The 20,606-nt window shown below is 44.7% G+C and overlaps 1 protein-coding gene across 5 annotated transcripts in view; it reads left to right on the forward strand.

Moving 5' to 3' along the window:
- Positions 1–20,606, forward strand: part of HEATR4 (HEAT repeat containing 4) — a 73,190-nt gene that overhangs the window by 15,745 nt on the left and 36,839 nt on the right. For 4 of the 5 annotated variants that reach the window (XM_073586200.1, XM_073586209.1, XM_073586219.1 and 1 more), the window contains 4 exons: positions 8,744–9,406; positions 9,477–9,664; positions 11,428–11,568; positions 14,829–15,050. In XM_073586200.1, coding sequence (XP_073442301.1) covers positions 8,760–9,406; positions 9,477–9,664; positions 11,428–11,568; positions 14,829–15,050 — 1,198 coding nt within the window. In that variant the 5' untranslated portion in view covers positions 8,744–8,759. The remainder of the gene's footprint in view (positions 1–8,743; positions 9,407–9,476; positions 9,665–11,427; positions 11,569–14,828; positions 15,051–20,606) is intronic. The other variant, XM_073586239.1, reaches the window with a different exon arrangement.

Here is a 20,606-nt window from a genome sequence, read left to right on the forward strand (position 1 = left end):
TATTAAACGCCGTCTTCCATTCATCCCCATGCTTAATGCGAATAAGATTATACGCCCCCCTGAGGTCAAGCTTAGTAAACCAGCAAGCACCTTTAACTCTGGAGAATTGATCAGAAATCAGGGGTAACGGATACTGATATTTAACAGTAATTTTGTTGAGGGAACGATAGTCAATACAAGGCCTTAATGAACCATCTTTCTTGGCCACGAAAAAAAAAACAGCACCTAAGGGTGAAGAGGATGGTCTAATATGACCCTTCTCCAACGACTCCTTAATATAGGATCACATACCCTCGTGCTCGGGTACAGATAAATTGAAAAGTCGACCCTTGGGAAATTTACACCCAGGGCTCAGCTAAATTGCACAGTCATAACTCCTATGAGGAGGCAAAGACGCAGACTCATTCTCACTAAATACATCATAAAAATCAGCCAAATAGTCCGGAACATCATGCGACTGGGGAGAGGTGGAGAAAACAGGAGCGTCACTAAGGGCACACCGACAACCACAACTCACCATAGACAAAGATTTCCAATCCAAAACTGGGATTATGGATTTGCAACCAAGGAAACCCCAGAACAATGGTATCATGCAAATTATGCAACACCAAAATTCTACAATTTTCTTGATGGTCTGGGGTGACCCGCATTACCACCTGGGTCCAAAACTGAGGTTTATTCGCCAAAGGAGTAGCATCAATACCCCTCAAAGGGATAGGCGTCCGCAGAGGTGTCATAGGAAACCCACAACGTTTTGCAAAATCCAAGTCCATCAGGTTCAGAGCTGCTCCCGAATCCACAAAAGCCTTAGCGGAAAATGTGGACAGGGAGCAGATCAGAGTAATTGCCAGAAGAAACTTAGGTTGAACACCACCCACAGCAAATGTGTGTGCAAAACGTTTCTCTCGTTTAGGGCAGACAAAAATAATATGAGAGGCATCTCCACAAAAAAAAAACACAGCTTATTACGCCTTCTGAACTCCTGACGTTGCGCCCTAGACAAAACTCTATCACATTGCATAGGTTCAGACATTTGTTCAACAGGTGGCAACACCTCTCGTGCAGTTTTGCGTTCACGCAAACGCCGATCAACCTGAATGACTAATGACATAGAATCGTCAAGACCAGAGGGAACAGGAAATCCCACCATAGTATCTTTTACGGTTTCTGACAAACCCTTCCGAAAGAGAGCTGCCAAGGCACCATCATTCCAGGTAGTAAGGACCGCCCACTTTCGGAATTTTTGACAGTACAACTCTGCAGAATCCTGACCCTGGCTCAATGCCAACAGGGCCTTTTCAGCCTGATCAATAGCATTAGGTTCATCATACAACAACCCCAAGGCTTGAAAGAATGCGGTCACATTAGTTAGAATAGGATCATCAGGTTTTAAAGAAAACGCCCAATCCTGGGGATCGCCGTGCAGCAAAGAGATGACAATTTTAACCTGCTGTGCGGAGCTCCCCGATGAGTTAGGCTTCAAGGCAAAAAATAATTTACAATTATTCTTAAAATTAAAAAATGTAGACCGATCCCCAAAAAACACATCAGGAGTAGGGATCTTTGGTTCAGCAGCATGTGAATGAGCAAGATAGGCGGAAATTCCCCGCACTTCAGCAATGAGCTGCTCCACACGATCAGACAATTGCTTAATCTCCATTGAGAAAAAATTCCCCCTACGGCCTCAGAGAAATAGAGGAATAAATATACACAAAAAAAAAAATTCTGACACCTTTTTTTTTTTTTTTTTTACAATTCTTTCCTGCTATTGAGTACCCTAGAATCTGCGGTATGGCTGGTGATTCTGTTATGAATGAGTCACCAGAGGAGGAAAAAACAAAAACACAAGCTAAGTCCAGAAAACCGGAGAGGTTGGTAGCTAGCGGATTGCAGACCCCTGATCCTATTCACCACAACTAACAGTAGCCGTGGGGGGTTCCTACGTGCCCTAGACCCCTCGTCACAGCCGGAAAGCTAAATAAGCCTAAGGAAAGAAAGGGGAAATCTAAACTGCCTCAGAGCAGACCCTAAAGCAATAGACAGCCCCCAACATGTATTGCCGGTGAAAAACAGATGAAAACACAAACAGACAGAAAGACAGGCTGAGCAAATGATGGGGCCCAACTAACTAGATAGGAAAGGACAGAAAAGATGCTGGCTGCAATCACGCAAAAAACCCTGCCAAAAATAATGTCCAACACGTCTGATAGAAAAGGCCCTGAAGTCACTAGACTTCAAAATCACTATCAGCACTCAGGTATATTCTGAAGACAGAGCAAAGAGATCAACTGATTAGAGACAAAAATGGAGTTCAGCCCGTCCCAACCAGGGCAGGCTGAACACAAACACTAAGTAAACAGACAAAATCTCATGGAAAAATAGCAGAGCAAAATCTTAGCTTTTAGTAGACAGGAACTAAACTGGATGCCAGAGCTCAGAGCAAAAAGGATCACAAGCAACCCTGTAGGGCGTCGGCTGCCTTATATCCACTCAGAAATTCTGGATGTCCAATCACACTCCACCTGTTCAGATGACAGGTTCTTCCCATCCAGATCAATTTCACTACCTCCTTTCACCAGCAGAGGGAGTTCATCAGATATCAGAGGTGAAGGAGAAAATGAACTCATAACAGTTTGGGTTAACTATTGCCCCTGCTATTTTCCAGAACTTTATCAATGTTATATTTTCTGACTTGATAGGCCGTTTTGTTATCATTTATTTGAATGACATTTTGGTGTATTCCCCGGACAGTCAGTCTCACTTGCAACACCTACGGACAGTTCTCCAGAGACTCAGGGAGAACCAATTGTTTGTTAAATTGGAAAAATGTTCGTTTTTCATACAGGAACTGTCATTTTTGGGGCTGATTGTGTCCTGTGAGGGGTTTCGTATGGATCCTCATAATATGCTGGTGATCGCTGACTCGGTTCAGCCTCGAGACCTCAAGGGGCTCCAGCGCTTCTTAAGATTTGCGAACTATTACTGGAGATTCATTAAAAGGTGTCTCACAAGTGGTTAAACCACTCACGGATCTTACCCGGGAGGGGGCTGATGTAAAAAATTGGTGGGGACTCACTAAGGAGTCCTTCTCAGCTATTAAGAAAAGTTTCATGTCCGCCCCGGTGTTGGTTCAGCCAGACCCGTACAAACCATTCATTGTGGAGGTGGATGCTTCTGAAGTGGGGTTAAGGGCAGTGCTGTCCCAGGGTCCGGCCACCCTTACTAATCTCAAACCCTGTGCCTTCTTCTCCAAGAAGTTCTCTTCCGCCGAGAGAAATTATGTAGGCAATAGAGAACTTCTTGCGGTCAAGCTGGCATTCGAAGAATGGAGGCACTTATTGGAAGGGGTGGCTCACCCTATCACTGTTATCACGGATCACAAAAATTTGGCATACCTTGAATCTGCTAAGAGGCTTACTCCTAGACAAGCCCGTTGGTCACTTTTTTTTTTTCACAATTTCAATTCTCCATTACTTTTCGACCGGGGTCCAAAAATGTTAAAGCGGATGCCCTGTCCAGAAGTTTTGACCCGGTGTCTCCCCCGAGCCGCCATCCTCCATTCTTCCCCCAGGGGTGGTAGTGGCGGGGGTCTCATCAGAGTTGGAACAAGAAATTTTGAGGGCTCAGTTCCTAGCTCCGGTGACCAGGTCAGGGGATAAATTGTTTGTTCCAGAAGATTTATTGCGGCCTAGACTTCTGCAGGAGTTTCATGAGTCTAGGCTGAGTGCTCATCTCGGTATCACGGCCACTAGAGAGGCGCAGTAGCCAGGGTTTTAGTGGCCTTCACTGGGGTCCAATGTCAAGAAATTCATTTCTGCTTGTGGTGTGTGTGCCCGTTCCAAAATCTTGCATAACCGGCCATGGACTTTATTACCGGTCTTCCACCTTCCAGGGGCAATATCGTGATCTGGGTGGTGGTGGATAGGTTTTCAAAACCGACCCATTTCATTCCTTTGGCAGCATTACCCTCAGCAGAAACATTGTCAAGGTTGTTTGTGCAGCATGTGGTCCGATTGCATGGGGTACCCCTGAATGTTGTGTCTGACAGAGGTGTGCAGTTTGTGGCCAAATTTTGGAGGGCATTCTGTAAGAAATTGGGCATCTCACTCTCCTTCTCGTTGGCATATTACCCGGAGAGTAATGGTCAGATGGAACGCACCAATCAATCCCTGGAATAAATTCTCAGGTGTCTGACCTCCGCCAGACAGGAGGATTGGTGTGATGCGTTACCATTGGCGGAATTCACTGAATTATGGGTTTAATCCTTATTTTGGGGAGTTTTCACAGGTAGATTCCGATTGTCCAGGGGCGGAGGGATCCGTTCAACGGTTAAAAAAACCTCTGGGCTGAAGTCCAGTGTAATATCTATCGGGCCCAGGGGAGGTACAAATATTTCGCTGACAAAAAGAGAGCCCCGGGACACATGTTTCAGGTGGGGGAGAAGGTTTGGCTTTCCACATGCAACATCAACTTGAAGGTACCATCAGTTAAATTGGGACCAAAGTTCATTGGTCTGTATGAGATTATGGAGATAGTCAACCCAGTGGCATATAGGTTGCGTCTCCCCGCCTCCTTAAAAATATCCAATGTGTTCCATAAATCTCTGTTGAAACCCATGGGGTCTGTCAAGGAGGACTCAGAGTCTGTTGTTCCTCCAGTGTTGGTGGAGGGTCACTTGGAGTATGAGGTCGGACATATTGTGGACTCTCGGCGGGTGTGCCGCTCCTTGCAGTACCTGGTCCACTGGAAGGGATATGGACCAGAGGATCGCTCATGGGTCCCTGCTCACTCGGTACATGGGGATCGCCTGGTTCGGGCTTTCCATGCCAAATACCCGGGGAAGCCTGGGGGTCCAGAGGCCACCCGTTGAGAGGGGGGTACTGTCTTGATCCCAGTGCAGGTTCTGACCTGCACACCTGGGGTTAATTATTGTGGCCTCTCTTTGGAGTTTAGGCCACGCCCATAGCAGTCATGTGCTTCAGGTCCTGCTGGTCTGAAGCAGGCATCTTCAGTGCTGCTGCCCGCTCCACAGGTATCTTAGAGCACAGTTTGTCTTACTCAGGACACATGCACTGGCTCAATGAGCAAGTGCAGTGCGGTGTTCCTGACAGTGATGATATATATACAGTTGGTACTGGGCTCAGTGGGCTGGGGATGAAATATAGAGGTGGTGCTGAGCTCAGTGGGCCGGTGTTGATGTATATACAGGTGCTGAGCTCAGTGGGCTGGGACTGGTGATGATGTATATACAGGTGCTAGGCTCAGTGGGCTGGGGCTGGTGATGATATATTCACAGGTGCTGGGCTCAGTGGGCTGGGGCTGGTGATGATGTATATACAGGTGCTGGGCTCAGTTGCCTGGAGCTGGTGATGATGTATATACAGGTGCTGGGCTCAGTGAGCTGGTGATGATGTATATACAGGTGGTGCTGGGCTCAGTGGGCTGGTGATGATGTATATACAGGTGGTGCTGGGCTCAGTGGGCTCGGGCTAATGTATGTACAGGTATGGGGCTCACTCATTATGCTGTATGGAGAAGTTTCATTCACCTTTTTTATTCTAAAATTTTACAACCTGAACGACCATGGCTTGCCTCTCCGCTAGTTTTGATTCTGGGTACGCCCATGGTGTAAGGTATTTATACAAATAAATGTTAGAGCCTAAATACATTCAACTTATCTACATATACAGTGGGGCAAAAAAGTATTTAGTCAGTCAGCAATAGTGCAAGTTCCACCACTTAAAAAGATGAGAGGCGTCTGTAATTTACATCATAGGTAGACCTCAACTATGGGAGACAAACTGAGAAAAAAAAATCCAGAAAATCACATTGTCTGTTTTTTTTTCATTTTATTTGCATATTATGGTGGAAAATAAGTATTTGGTCAGAAACAAAATTTCATCTCAATACTTTGTGATATATCCTTTGTTGGCAATGACAGAGGTCAAACGTTTTCTGTAAGTCTTCACAAGGTTGCCACACACTGTTGTTGGTATGTTGGCCCATTCCTCCATGCAGATCTCCTCTAGAGCAGTGATGTTTTTGGCTTTTCGCTTGGCAACACGGACTTTCAACTCCCTCCAAAGGTTTTCTATAGGGTTGAGATCTGGAGACTGGCTAGGCCACTCCAGGACCTTGAAATGCTTCTTACGAAGCCACTCCTTCGTTGCCCTGGCGGTGTGCTTTGGATCATTGTCATGTTGAAAGACCCAGCCACGTTTCATCTTCAATGCCCTTGCTGATGGAAGGAGGTTTGCACTCAAAATCTCACGATACATGGCCCCATTCATTCTTTCATGTACCCGGATCAGTCGTCCTGGCCCCTTTGCAGAGAAACAGCCCCAAAGCATGATGTTTCCACCACCATGCTTTACTGTAGGTATGGTGTTTGATGGATGCAACTCAGTATTCTTTTTCCTCCAAACACGACAAGTTGTGTTTCTACCAAACAGTTCCAGTTTGGTTTCATCAGACCATAGGACATTCTCCCAAAACTCCTCTGGATCATCCAAATGCTCTCTAGCAAACTTCAGACGGGCCCGGACATGTACAGGCTTAAGCAGTGGGACACGTCTGGCACTGCAGGATCTGAGTCCATGGTGGCGTAGTGTGTTACTTATGGTAGGCCTTGTTACATTGGTCCCAGCTCTCTGCAGTTCATTCACTAGGTCCCCCCGCGTGGTTCTGGGATTTTTGCTCACCGTTCTTGTGATCATTCTGACCCCACGGGGTGGGATTTTGCGTGGAGCACCAGATCGAGGGAGATTATCAGTGGTCTTGTATGTCTTCCATTTTCTAATTATTGCTCCCACAGTTGATTTCTTCACTCCAAGCTGGTTGGCTATTGCAGATTCAGTCTTCCCAGCCTGGTGCAGGGCTACAATTTTGTTTCTGGTGTCCTTTGACAGCTCTTTGGTCTTCACCATAGTGGAGTTTGGAGTCAGACTGTTTGAGGGTGTGCACAGGTGTCTTTTTATACTGATAACAAGTTTAAACAGGTGCCATTGCTACAGGTAATGAGTGGAGGAAAGAGGAGACTCTTAAAGAAGAAGTTACAGGTCTGTGAGAGCCAGAAATCTTGATTGCTTGTTTCTGACCAAATACTTATTTTCCACCATAATATGCAAATAAAATGAAAAAAAAACAGACAATGTGATTTTCTGGATTTTTTTTTCTCAGTTTGTCTCCCATAGTTGAGGTCTACCTATGATGTAAATTACAGACGCCTCTCATCTTTTTAAGTGGTGGAACTTGCACTATTGCTGACTGACTAAATACTTTTTTGCCCCACTGTAACTCCAATGTGTCACTATATCATTCAATACCCGCTAGACAGGGTGCGGAGATGTGGTTGGTTTCTTGTCTGGTGGGGATTTTATACTGTAAAGATGCTTTAGCGTAAAGGGGTTTTCCAGTATTAATTAACAAACTCAGCTTTACTCATTATCCTCAGGATCTGCGCAGCCTCTTAATTGCTGCCCCTGATCATTGTTGACAGGCTGAAGCAGTGTGATCACAAATATGGAGCATGTAGGCACTGCAGCCAATCTCTGGGCTTAGTGGTCTTGCTAATGAAAATTGCAATTAACCACTAGTGATTGTAGCAGTGGTCACGTGCACTGAGGTTTAGTATAGTTGAGGTTATGTTTTTCTTTTTTTCACTTTACACTGGGGATGGCTATGAAAGATAGAGAATTAAAGGGGTTGGTCCCGTACCACAAACCCTTCTAAATCCATAAGTTTGCTCTTTGTAAAATAATAACATCTATACTTCCCTCCGGTGCTGGCGGCGTTCTCTCCCTCCTGGGGCTCATGTGACATTGTTACGTCATACTATCCCTGTGACTAATTGACAGCCTCCTTCGGACATATCACACTCATCCGGAAGAAGTGAGGGAGAGCAGCAGCTTTCTTTTCCTTGGGATGTACATTAATTATCCAAAGGAGGGGAGAGTGAAGCAGCCACAGGGATTGTGTGACGTGACAATGTCATGCAAACCCTGGGAGTGACAGTGCCCACATCGCTGGAACGGCGCCAGCATCGGTGCGTATATGTGTAATTATTTTACTAGGAACAAAACATACGTATTGAGAAGTGGTTGTTTTAGTAGTGGACAACCCCTTTAACAACAAGAAAACATTTAAAGGGAAATTAAACTTTGAAAAAAAAAAAATTGTTATAGTCGCGTATCACAAATTTTTAACAATGAGATGAAGGATGTGTAGCAATCTTTGCTCAAGTACACATCTTCAAGGATCTGCTGATCACTTCTTCCCCCATGATTTAGCCTTTCGTTGGGGTCCCCCTCTGAGAGCTAAAATCGAAGGGACAGAAGCAATCAGCTCTTCCTCGAATTTTGAGCAGTGCTGTTTACATACTCATAGATTGCTTTTTTCATCCTTTTTTACCACTTCATACTTTTTAAATTAAATTTATCTTATTAAGAAATTAGAAAGTTATGCTTTTCTTTTTTAAAAAACGTGCCACTCATGACCAAGAGTTGTGTCCGGTGCTGCAGGTGACATTCAATGCAAGTTAATGAAATTGAGCTGCAGTAATAGACACAATCTTAATTAAAAGCATTGTCCCAGAGAAAAAAAACAAACAATCAAATATCACAAAAATAAGAAGAAAATGCACCGTCGTATTACAACTTTGTTTAATGGGAAAAAAAAATCTATTGCAGACTACATGATCCAGTAGCTCAAATATTTTTTTTCTTATCTTTTTTTCGTGTAAAAGCAAAATAATCCTTGTGATGGAGCGACCTACACTTTACTGTGAACAGAACATATTCTCTGAAGAACCATATCAAAAGATTGGAAAACTCAAGATATTGAAGAATGGATTTCCACCCTCTCTGTCATCTCCTGTCATCGATTTCCACCCATCGAATCAACATTCCTTAAAATGTCACGAAAATTACATTCAGAATGTAGCTAGCGAACTTCTTTTTTCTAAAGAGGTGATAAAGGATCGAGGTATGGCCAGCCTCTCTTACCAAGATTGGGATACGAAAGTTGTGTACGATGCCTCGAATGTTATTCCGCAAAAAGGAATGAGAACCATCTTAAGGCTACGACCAAAACAACACAAGTTACAGACAGAACACCGGCGTGTAAGTTGTGTTGAAACGTTTGTTCCCTCCAAAAAACTAAAATCAAAAAGTTGCATCAACTTTGGAAATAGTCAGTGGAGAAAACATGAACACAATGAACGAAGAGATGCCAAGGAAAGGCTCTCCAAAAACTCTGCATGGAGTACCTCCACTGAGATTATCAATGGTGATCACACGACTGAAGAAGATTTAATGACCTGTAAAGAACTGAAAAACTATAAAGTAGAGGATCTTAAGGATATTCCAGATGAGTGTAAAGCAGGAACACTTCTTTCAGTCTTTTACAAGTAAGTTGGTAAACATTGTCATGTTCTGTATTCCACATTTACAGTCTCTGATGATGACCCTCTCCTATAGGATTCCAGGTTATTTTCCACCTCAAAAACAAGTGCAGGACATTGGCGGAAAAAACAAAACCGCAGAAACTTTATCCATTAAGCATTATGAATTGGCACCACCCTTGAGACTTCAAGATCTGATGAATCCTAAGGTTGGAAAATATGTCTATGCCACAGAAAATGATTTTGAGAGAGAGCTTTACTCAGGTACTGTGTTTCAGTTAAGCTGTATTGGTGTCATCTTAGGAGAAATAGAGGTTGTGTGATGTAGGAAATCCACCGTATGAAATTCTCAGGCTATGTTCACAATACATTTAACCACACTTTTGAGACTCCATCTTGCGATTCCGTATGGAACCTCAAAAATTGAGATTTGTCCGGAACCCCTGAAGGAACCATTCACTACAATGGAGCAGGCACAGTTACGTTACACTCCCTGTCTGTATTTTTAGGCGTACACAAAAGCATCAACTTCCATGGAAGTCGCATGCATGGGTGAGATTTCACAGATGCTCCCATATCCTGTCATTTCTCCCCTTACTGTTCCCAAAAAGTGGCCGCCATAGATGCACCATATAGTGTCTGTCACTGGTGCCCTCAGTGCAATGGGCAAATGTGGACCCTTGCAGAGCCACCCAAAGATTTCCCTGTGAAATGCATTTTTAATCCAGCTGAGCAAATAAACTGAATTGGGTAAAAAATGCATAAATTATTGTGGGTTTTTCAGAGATCTAAAGTGGAAAATATTGCTTTACCACAGCATAGTTACTCAAAGATAGGCGGATTGATTGGCGCGACTCTGATCCCCCAACTTGGATGGGAGATACAAGTTGTGGCCAGATCCCGGGGATTTTTAATCTTTTTGGCTAAAGACTACTGACTTGGTCAATGGATTGGGATCTCGCAAATCGATACACCCACCTCTACTTGGATGATACAATATATTACTTCAAGCTGCAGGATACAGGGCAAATGAGGACCTGATATTTTCCCTAAGAAATACCCCACCTGACCGTAGAGGTTGGCACCCTAAATAAAGCATGCCAGATTTGGCGCCACCGTTCACCGTCATCTAACCCTGAAAGGCCCTTGGGAGCCCTGTACTCACAGAAAGTCACCCCTTATCTGCATGAATTTGGGAGAACAAAAAGACTGAATATCTATAAATATGGACAGAGTGACTATAAAAAAAAAAATAGGTCATACGTAATAAAATGTAGATGTGATACATGAACCACATGTGCATAAACATACACACCAAAAGGGGCACAAGGAGATACCACATAATAAAGTGCCAGTTCACAGCGACTTCCACGCATTTCCTCATTCTTGATATAGGGTCATCAGAAGGTATTATGGGGTAGTCCAAAGCAGATCCTTTGAGTCATGATGCCTGGATAATACCTCCCATGAAGGCGATGGATATTGGTGCACTTGGTGACTTTCTGGTCCAAGGTGTGCTGATTTCCAACTTGTATCATGTTAGGCTACTTTCACACTTGAAAGTCGGTACGTCGCTATGCGTCATGCCGACGTACCGACGCACGTTGTGAAAGATTTGCACAACGGGGGCGGCGGATGCAGTTTTTCAACGCATCCACTGCCCCATTGTAATGTCCGGGGAGGAGGGGGCGGAGTTTCGGCTGCGTATGCGCTGTCGAAAAAGGCGGACACGACGCACAAAAAAACGTTACATGTAACGTTTTCTTGTGCGTCGCGGCCGCCAAAACACGACGCATCCGTCGCACGACGGATGCGACGTGTGGCCATACGTCGCAATGCGTCGCTAATGCAAGTCTATGGAGAAAAAACACATCCTGCAGGCAACTTTGCAGGATGCGTTTTTTCTCCAAAACGACGCATTGCAACGTACGTCACACGACGCTAGTGTGAAAGTAGCCTTAGTAAGCTAAACATCTTTATTGGTTTCGTAAAGTTTTCAGAAACTAACATTTTTTTCACGTTTATAGGGGTGAGTAAAATTATGCACCAGAAAGAACCAAAGCAAAAAAACTGCATTGTTATGGATAACAACAGCAGATATGAGAAACATGTATGGCCATCGGTGCCCAAATCTTACAGACAATGGATGTCTTCTGATGGACAGGCAGGTTAGTGTATCAAAACCCAGTCATACTCAGAGGAGTCTGCCAGAGATATTAGGCATGGGGGATCCAACACAATTATGTTTGACATTCAATTATGTTTGACTGGAGGTCATTACCAAAGATTGTTCTCAGACAGGACATGATATTGGGAGCCTCCTTTGGGCATTCTTGGTGGAGCAAGGATCAACTGTAGCATTGTGTTCCGGGGGCTTGTGAGTAGATTGGGCCCAAACAAGCCACTTTTATTTTGGCCATGCTAGTCAACTGAACGTTGGCTTTTCCAAGGACTACATTCACTTACTTGATCAACCAGGGTTGTAATAGGGCATCTTATCTTGGACATTTATGGCATTCCCATCTCTAGTACCTGAACCTGTCTTTAAAATGGAGCTGTGAGCATGTATAGCTCTCTCCATTTACTCATAGGGATTGAGAACATTGTAAGCGTGCTCTGGAATTTTTGGAACTTCTCTAAAAGAGAAAGGAGAGAGCCATGCCTACAACGAGGCACTCTCAAAATAGTTGTATATCAAGAAGCTGCATCTATCAAACATTTTGTACATATCCCATTTGATTTTTTTTTTCTGTGACTTTAACCCCTTTACCCCCAAAGGTGGTTTGCACATTCATGACCGGGCCAATTTTTACAAATCTGACCACTGTCCCTTTATGAGGTAATAACTCGAACGCTTCCATGGATCCTGGTGATTCTGACATTGTTTTCTCGTGACATATTGCAGTTCATGATAGTGGTAACATTTCTTTGATATGACTTGCGTTTATTTGTGAAAAAACTGAAATTTGGCAAAAATTTTGAAAATTTCGCAATTTTCCAACTTTGAATTTTCATGCCCTTAAATCACAGAGCTATGTCACATAAAATACTTAATAAGTAACATTTTCTACTTTACATCAGGACAATTTTAGAACCAAAATTTTTTTTTTGTTTGGAAGTTATAAAGGGTTAAAATTTGACCAGCGATTTCTCATTTTTACACCACCATTTTTTTTTTTTTTTTTTTTAGGGACCACATCACATTTGAAGTCACTTTGAGGGGACTACATGATAGAAAATACCCAAAAGTGACACCATTTTAAAAACTGCACCCCTGAAGGTGCTCAAAAACACATTCAAGAAGTTTATTAACCCTTCAGATGCTTCACAGGATTTTTTGGAATGTTTAAAAAAAAAAAAAAATGACCATTTAACTTATTTTTCACAAAAATTTAATTCAGATCCAATTTTTTTTTAATTTTACCAATAGTAACAGGAGAAATTGGACCCCAAAAGTTGTTGTGCAATTTGTCCTGAGTATGCAGATACCCCATAAGTGCAGGAAAACCACTGTTTGGGCGCATGGCAGAGGTCGGAAGGGAAGGAGCGCCGTTTTACTTCAACGAAAAATTGGCTGGAATTAAGATTGGACGCCATGTCGTGTTTGGAGAGCCCCTGATGTGCCTAAACAGTGGAACCCCCCCCCCCACAAATGACACCATTTTGGAAACTAAACCCCCTAAGGAACTTATTTAGATGTGTGAGCACTTTGAACCCCCAAGTGCCTCACAGATGTTTATAACGTAGAGTCGTAAAAATAAAAAATCATAAAAATGATCTTTACGCCCCCAGTTTTTTATTTTCCCAAGGGTAACAGAAGAAATTGGACCCCAAGAGTTATGCAATTTGTCCTGAGTATGCCGATACCCCATGTGTGGGGGTAAACCACTGTTTGGTCACATAGCAGAGCTCAGAAGGGAAGGAGCACCAGATTTTACTGTTATGGTTTGGAGGTGCCATGACCCACTGGGAGAGCCCATGAGGTGCCAAAACAGCAGAAACCCCCCCCCCCATAAGTGACCCCATTTTATGAACTACACCTCTCAAAGAATTCATCTAGGGGTGCAGTGATCATATTGACACCATGGGTGTGTCACAGAATTTTCTACCATTGGGCAGCCATGCGGAGAGACTTGGGAGGAACGGAGCACTATTTGCCTATTCAAGTAAATGGGTCTGTGCACATGTCAGTGTGTTTCCACTGACCATGTGTCCGTGAGCAAAACACGCAGCCATGAGAGACTTTCTGATCATGCACTGCGCATGACAGGAAGTTTCACAGCTCTGATAACCCGGATGTCGCCATGACGACATTTGGTTACCATAGTAGCGATCGGGACCCCGCGTCACGCCGCGGGGTCTCCGATCCAAAGGCAGAGGGGCTGTCAGCCCTCTGCCTGCTCCCGGAATGCTGAGATCATGTTCAATTGCAGTATTCCGGGGGTTAAAGTGCCATTAGTCAGCTGTGAGAATCAGCTGACACTCGGCCACAAACCACACTATTCCGTCCATGGTCAGACAGGCCCAGGGCACATGGACGGAATAGTACGTCTGATGTCAGAGAGGAGTTAAAATGTAATAGCCATCTTTACAGCTGACTTTTCCCATGGCTTACTATCTGCTTATGGCTCATCACCCCTCACTCTTATCTCGCCATCCAACATCTTGCTCTCAGCCCTCCATTGTTGATCCAGTAACTCATTCTGTCACGCACAGTGTAGTAAAAACTAAGTGCAACACAAAGGGATGAGTGGAAAGGAGCTCAACACTAGCGAAGGGGGGGGAGTGTGGACCCCTAGGCAGATCTATCGCAAGCCTGTCTGACCTAAACATCCCTATATATATATTCCTGCCTGACTGTGGTGATAAGCCCTGCTTAGGGAAGGATGGGGTAGGCACTAGTCGATCCCCACTACCACTAAAGACAGCTGGGATAGATGAACAATGGGAACACTTATCTTGAGTAGACTCAGAGATGTAAGACAGACATCCTACAGCAACACCAAAGAGCAAGATAGCCAACTGTTGTAGTTCCAAACCTCAACAGGGGGAAATGGAAATATCATCAGTGATTCCCAGCAGCAGGCTAGGAGTCTATAAACACCCAGGTGTGTCAATTAGAGCCGGAGGGAGGTTGCCACTGGATCAAAAAGTTAAGAAAGTGTCTGCAAAGCCAAAGCAGCTTCTGACACACCCGTGACACATTCACTGTAAAACAAAAAATTGCAATCAAATATTCCTGTTAAAGAAAAAAAAAAAAAAAAAGGAAACTGAACTAATATCCTCCATGACATCAGGGCTTGTTAGTTTTGATGTTTACAAAACAAAACTGTTCGTGTCAATAAGTTGTGATACATACTTTTTTTATATTGATTTATATTATTACAATGTGTGTATCTGCTGGATGTAAACTATATTTTCTTATTAGATATTGACCGACCTTTGAGACCTACGAAAGGACCACTTCGTTGGGTAGCCCTTCCAACAGTAGTTGGGGATAAGAGTGAGAGAAGCCCGAAGAAATCTGAGACATCCGCAAAAGTGTTTATCAGGAGTGACAGCAGGAGTCAGGATACCGAGCCTGGGCCATTAACGAAGATGCGGGCTAAGCTCAATATTGTGACTGAGTGGCGAAGTGCCTGGTTGTTGAGTGAGTATACAGTCAGTATATAATGCCGGGCTGATGCTGGATCCTATCTTGTGTTATTACACCATAAGAATTTATAATAGCACACCGCAATTGTACTACTAACTTTACTTTTCATGTGCAAAGTTGATGGATAGACTAAAACGTCCAGTTATTCCTGCAAGAATTTATTTTTGAGCCTTGAATTATAATTATAAGTCTTCAAAGGGAAGCTATTCTCACTTCATCTTAGAAGTAGAATTGCTGACGGCTTCTTTAACCCCTTTCCTACATTAGACGTACTATTCCGTCCATGTGACCTGGGACCTAAGTCCCAAGGACGGAATAGTACGTCTAGCACGATCAGCTGCGCTCACGGGGTAGGGGAGCATAGCTGATTGCGGCCGGGTGTCAGCTGATTATCACAGCTGACACCCGGCACTATGTGTCAGGGGCGGTCACAGACCGCCCCTGGCACACTGCGATCAAACACGATCGTGGTGTACCGGGGGTTAAAGGGAAGCATCGGCAGGGAGGGGGCTCCCTCCGTGCTTCCCTAAGACCCCCATAGCAGCTGCTGCGGGGGGGGGGGTGTCTCCCTTCCCTGCAGGTCCCCGAATCCAAAATGGTGGCGGGGACCTTCTGGGGCCTGCAGGGAGGCGGCTTCCTCATGCCTGCAAAGCGCCGGCATGAGGAAGCCTGTGACAGATCAGCGATCTGTCACAGCGATCTATGATGTGACAGATCAGCGATCTGTCACATGACAGTGATGTCCCCCCTGGGACAATGTAATAAAGTTAAAAAAAAAAAAAAAAGTGTAAAAATAAAAAAAATGCTAAATAAATTAAAACAACAAAAAACATTCCCTAATAAATTCATTTTTTTAAATAAAAAAAAAACAAAACAAAAAATAACAATAAAACTACACATATTTGGTATTGCCGCATCCGTAACGACCCGCCCTATAAAACTGTCCCACTAGTTAACCCCTTTATTGAACCCCTTAAAAAATAAAAAAAACAAAGCAAAAAATAAAGCTTTATCATCATACTGCCGAACAAAAAGTGCAATAACGCGCGATCAAAAAGACGGACATAAATAACCATGGTACCGCTGGAAACATGATCTTGTCCCGCAAAAAACGAGCTGCCATATAGCATCATCAGCGAAAAAATAAAAAGTTATAGCTCGCAGAATAAAGCGATGCAAAAATAATTATTTTTTATATAAAATTGTTTTCATTGCCTAAAAGTGCCAAAACATAAAAAAAGAGATAAATGAGGTATCAGTGTAACCGTACTGACCCGAGAAATAAAACCGCTTTATCAATTTTACCGCACGCAGAACGGTGTAAATGCACCCCCCCAAAGAAATTCATGAAACGCTGGTTTTTGTTCAGTGTCCCAAAAATCGAAATAAAAAGCGATCAAAAAATGTCACGTGCCCGAAAATGGTACCAATGAAAACGTCAACTCGTCCCGCAAAAAGTAAGACCTCACATGACTCTGTGGGTCAAAATAAGGAAAAATTATAGCTCTCAAAAATGTGGTGATGCAAAAACTATTTTTACAATAAAAAGAGTCTTTCAGCGTGCGACAGCTGCCAAATATAAAAACCCGATATAAATAGTAAATCAAACCTCCCCGTTATCACCCCCTTAGTTATGGAAAAATAATAAAATAAAAAAAAAATAAAATGTATTTCTTTCCATTTTCTCATTAGGGTTAGGGTTATGGCTAGGGTTAGGGCTATGGCTATGGCTAGGGGTGTGTTGGGGTTAGGGTTGGAGTTAGAATTGGGGGGTTTCCACTGTTTTGGCACATCAGGGGCTTTCCAAACGCGACATGGCGTCCGATCTCAATTCCAGCCAAAAAAGTCAAATGGCGCTGCTTTCCTTCTGAGCTCTGCCATGCGCCCAAATAGTGGTTTACCCCCACATATGGGGTATCAGCTTACTCAGGACAAATTGCACAATAACTTTTGGGGTCCTGTTACTCTTGGGAAAATAAAAATTGGGGGTGAAAAGATCATTGTCATGATCTCAGTGCGGGTTTGACTCGCACACGTGGGGTTAATGTATGGAACCAGTACTGATGACTTGCATTTCTGGGGTTAAAGGTTGTGATCCCGGTGCAGGCTTACCTGCACACCTGGGGCTATGATTGTGGCCTCTCCCTGGTTCTGGGGGAGGCTTCTTATAGCCTCAGGACGCTCCCATCCCTGTCAGTTATACTCTTGCCCTTGGCATAGTGTGGTGACCCCTGAGTGTGTTTGTGCTGTGTTCTGGTTGCTTGATTCTCTGTGTATGACTCGGTCTGTTCTCTGGATATCGCTTTGGATTCTGCCTGGTACCTTATATGTCTGTTTGGTTTTGATCTCTGCTTGGCCCTGATTATCCGCTCTGTCTCATCCCTGGTACTGTACTGTGATCCTGTGTATGACCTTTGGCTTTGTCTGACCTCCCGTCTGGTTATCCCTCCTGTACCTCGTTTAGCACTGCTTCTGTACTCAGGACACGCGCACTGGCTCTATGAGCAAGTGTAGTGCGGTGTCTCTGACATTATAACTGACCATTTCAGTTTGTTTTTTTTCTCTGAAGGGAAAAAAAAAAAAAAGTGTGTGTTATCCTCATGGATCCCATACAAGCCTTGGCTGATCAGGTCAAGCACCTGACCCAAATGTTCCATAAGCTCAATGTGGAACAAAGCACGATGGCCCAGACCCAGCAACAGTTGGTGGTTACTGTGCAGGGGGCTGTCGATGCAGGGGCTTCTAGTTCTGGGGGTAGGGATGTGTCATTAGCGTCCCCCGAATCTCCGGTCAAATTGCCAGACCTTTTCTCAGGGGATAAAAAGGAGTTCAGGTCTTTCAGAGAAGGATGCAAGCTTTTTTTTCTCTAAGGCCCCGCTCCTCCGGGGATGAGTTCCAGAGGGTGGGGGGTCATTATTTCCCTACTTCGGGGGGCTCCGCAAGCATGGGCTTTCTCTCGGTCTTCCTCTGCTCCTGAACGTATGTCAGTGAACGCATTCTTTGAGGCCCTCGGGCACATTTATGATGAACCTGACCGAGTGCGATTGGCAGAGGACATGTTGATGAGTGTCTGTCAGGGGAAACACTCAGCTGAGTGGTATTGTTCTGAGTTCCGCCGCTGGGCGGCAGAGGTCTCCTGGAGCGACGCCGCACTCCGAGGACTCTTTCGCAGAGGCTTGTCCGAGCGGCTGCAGGATGCTTTGGCGTTACATCCCCCACCTAACTCTCTCGAGCACGCCATGACCCAGGCCGTCCGGATGGACCGCAGGCTGCGGGTCAGAGGGGTGATGCAGGTGGATACTCCATTATTCCCCAGTGGAAAAAGAGACTGCCCCTGAGCCCATGGATGTAGGCGCCCTCTCCCTGAAGGATACGGAGAGGAAACGCCGGAAGGACAAGCAGTTATGCTTTTACTGCGGTAAAACGGGACATTGGAAAAGGAAGTGCCCAAATTGCCCATCTTCAAACCCGGTCGGCGGGAAACGACTAAGTCTGGGTAGTCAACGGGGAGGCTGCTCAGACCCTCAGGTACCATTTTCCTCGTCTTCTAAAGTAGTACTGCCTGTGGAACTGTTTGTGGATGGTAGTTCTTTTTCCTCTACAGCCTTCGTGGACTGCGGATCATCTATTAATCTTATTGACTCCCAATTGGTCACACACTGCAAGATAGGGACAGTTAGGCTCAAGGTTCCGATCAAGGTGATGGCCATTGACTCATCTCCCCTCATTAAGGAGGGAATTCACTTTATGTCTGATGTGTTTTCGCTCAGAGTGGGCGCTACTCATGTGGAAAACATAAGTTGTTTTGTGCTGGACAATCTACCTGCAGGGTTGGTGTTGGGCATGCCCTGGTTACAACGCCATAACCCAGTTATTAACTGGAAAACGGGGGAGATTGTTCAATGGGGGTTTAATGATTTTGAGTTATGTGATAAATCCGCACTGCTGGTTGAACCTGTTAAATCTGTGTCTGTATCATCTGTCGAGCTGGAAGGTATTCCGGAATGCCTGAAGGACTTCGACGATGTATTCTCCGAAAGCGAGGCCGAGACGTTACCGCCACATAGACCCTTTGACTGCGCTATTGAGCTGGTCCCGGGGGCTAAATTACCCAAAGCCCGTCTGTTTAATTTGTCTGGTCCTGAGCGCTTGGCTATGAAGGAGTACATTACTGAAAGTCTGCGCAAAGGACACATACGTCCTTCAGTCTCACCTATGGCGGCAGGTTTCTTTTTTGTAAAGAAAAAAGATGGCGGGTTACGTCCCTGTCTCGACTTCCGGGAGCTTAATCAAATTACTGTACGGAATACGTACCCCCTTCCGTTGATTCCCGATTTATGTAACCAACTATCAGGGGCAAAGTGGTTTTCTAAACTGGACCTTCGGGGGGCATATAATTTGATAAGGGTCCGGGAGGGGGATGAATGGAAAACCGCGTTCCTCACGACCGAGGGACTATTTGAAAATTTAATCATGCCGTTTGGTCTTACCAACGCCCCTGCCATATTTCAGAATTTCATCAACGTGGTATTCTCAGATCTCATTGGTCGTTTTGTTGTTATCTACTTAGATGATATTTTGATATATTCCCCCGACAAGTATTCTCATTTGGAGCATGTACGAACTGTGCTCCAAAGGCTTAGAGAAAATCATTTGTATGCCAAATTGGAGAAATGTGTATTCTATGTACAAGAGTTGTCCTTTTTGGGGTTAATTATATCCGGTGAGGGTTTTCGCATGGACCCCAAGAAGGTGCAGGCCATTGCGGATTGGGTGCAACCCTGAGATCTTAAGGGTCTTCAGCGCTTCTTGTGGTTCGCCAATTATTACCGCAAATTTATCCGGGGGTTTTCGCAAGTGGTCAAACCTCTCACAGATCTTACATGCAAAGGTGCGGATGTGAGAAATTGGTCCTCGCTCGCAAAAGAGGCCTTTGCAAAGCTGAAAAAATGTTTTATGTCTGCTCCTGTGTTAGTGCAGCCAGATCCGTCCAAACCATTCGTCGTGGAAGTGGACACCTCTGAGGGGGGGGTGGGGGCGGTGTTGTCCCAAGGGCCTGCCACTCTAACCCACCTCAGGCCATGTGCTTTCTTTTCCAAGAAGTTCTCTGCTGCGGAAAGAAATTACGACGTAGGCAATAGAGAGCTTCTTGCAGTCAAATTGGCGTTTGAAGAATGGAGGCACTTTTTGGAGGGGGCCAGTCACCCGGTTACGGTGATCACGGATCACAAAAATTTGTCGTACATTGAGTCTGCTAAAAGACTAACGCCCAGACAGGCCCGTTGGTCACTTTTTTTTCCCGTTTTCAGTTTACGATTACATTTCGTCCAGGGTCTAAGAATGTCAAGGCTGACGCCTTATCACGCAGTTTTCAGCCGGTGTCGCCCCCCTGAGCCACCGTCCTCCATTCTTCACCCTGGGGTTGTGATAGCAGAGGTCTCGTCTGAATTGGAACGGGAGATTCAGGGAGCCCAGTCGCGGGCCCCGGCGGCCAAGCCGGAGGGGAAGTTGTTTGTCCCAGAGCAACTTCGCCTGAAACTCTTGCAGGAG

Source organism: Dendrobates tinctorius, unplaced genomic scaffold (genome assembly GCF_039654945.1).
Source record: "Dendrobates tinctorius isolate UK_male_01 unplaced genomic scaffold, ASM3965494v1 ptg000010l, whole genome shotgun sequence".
NCBI lineage: Eukaryota > Metazoa > Chordata > Amphibia > Anura > Dendrobatidae > Dendrobates > Dendrobates tinctorius.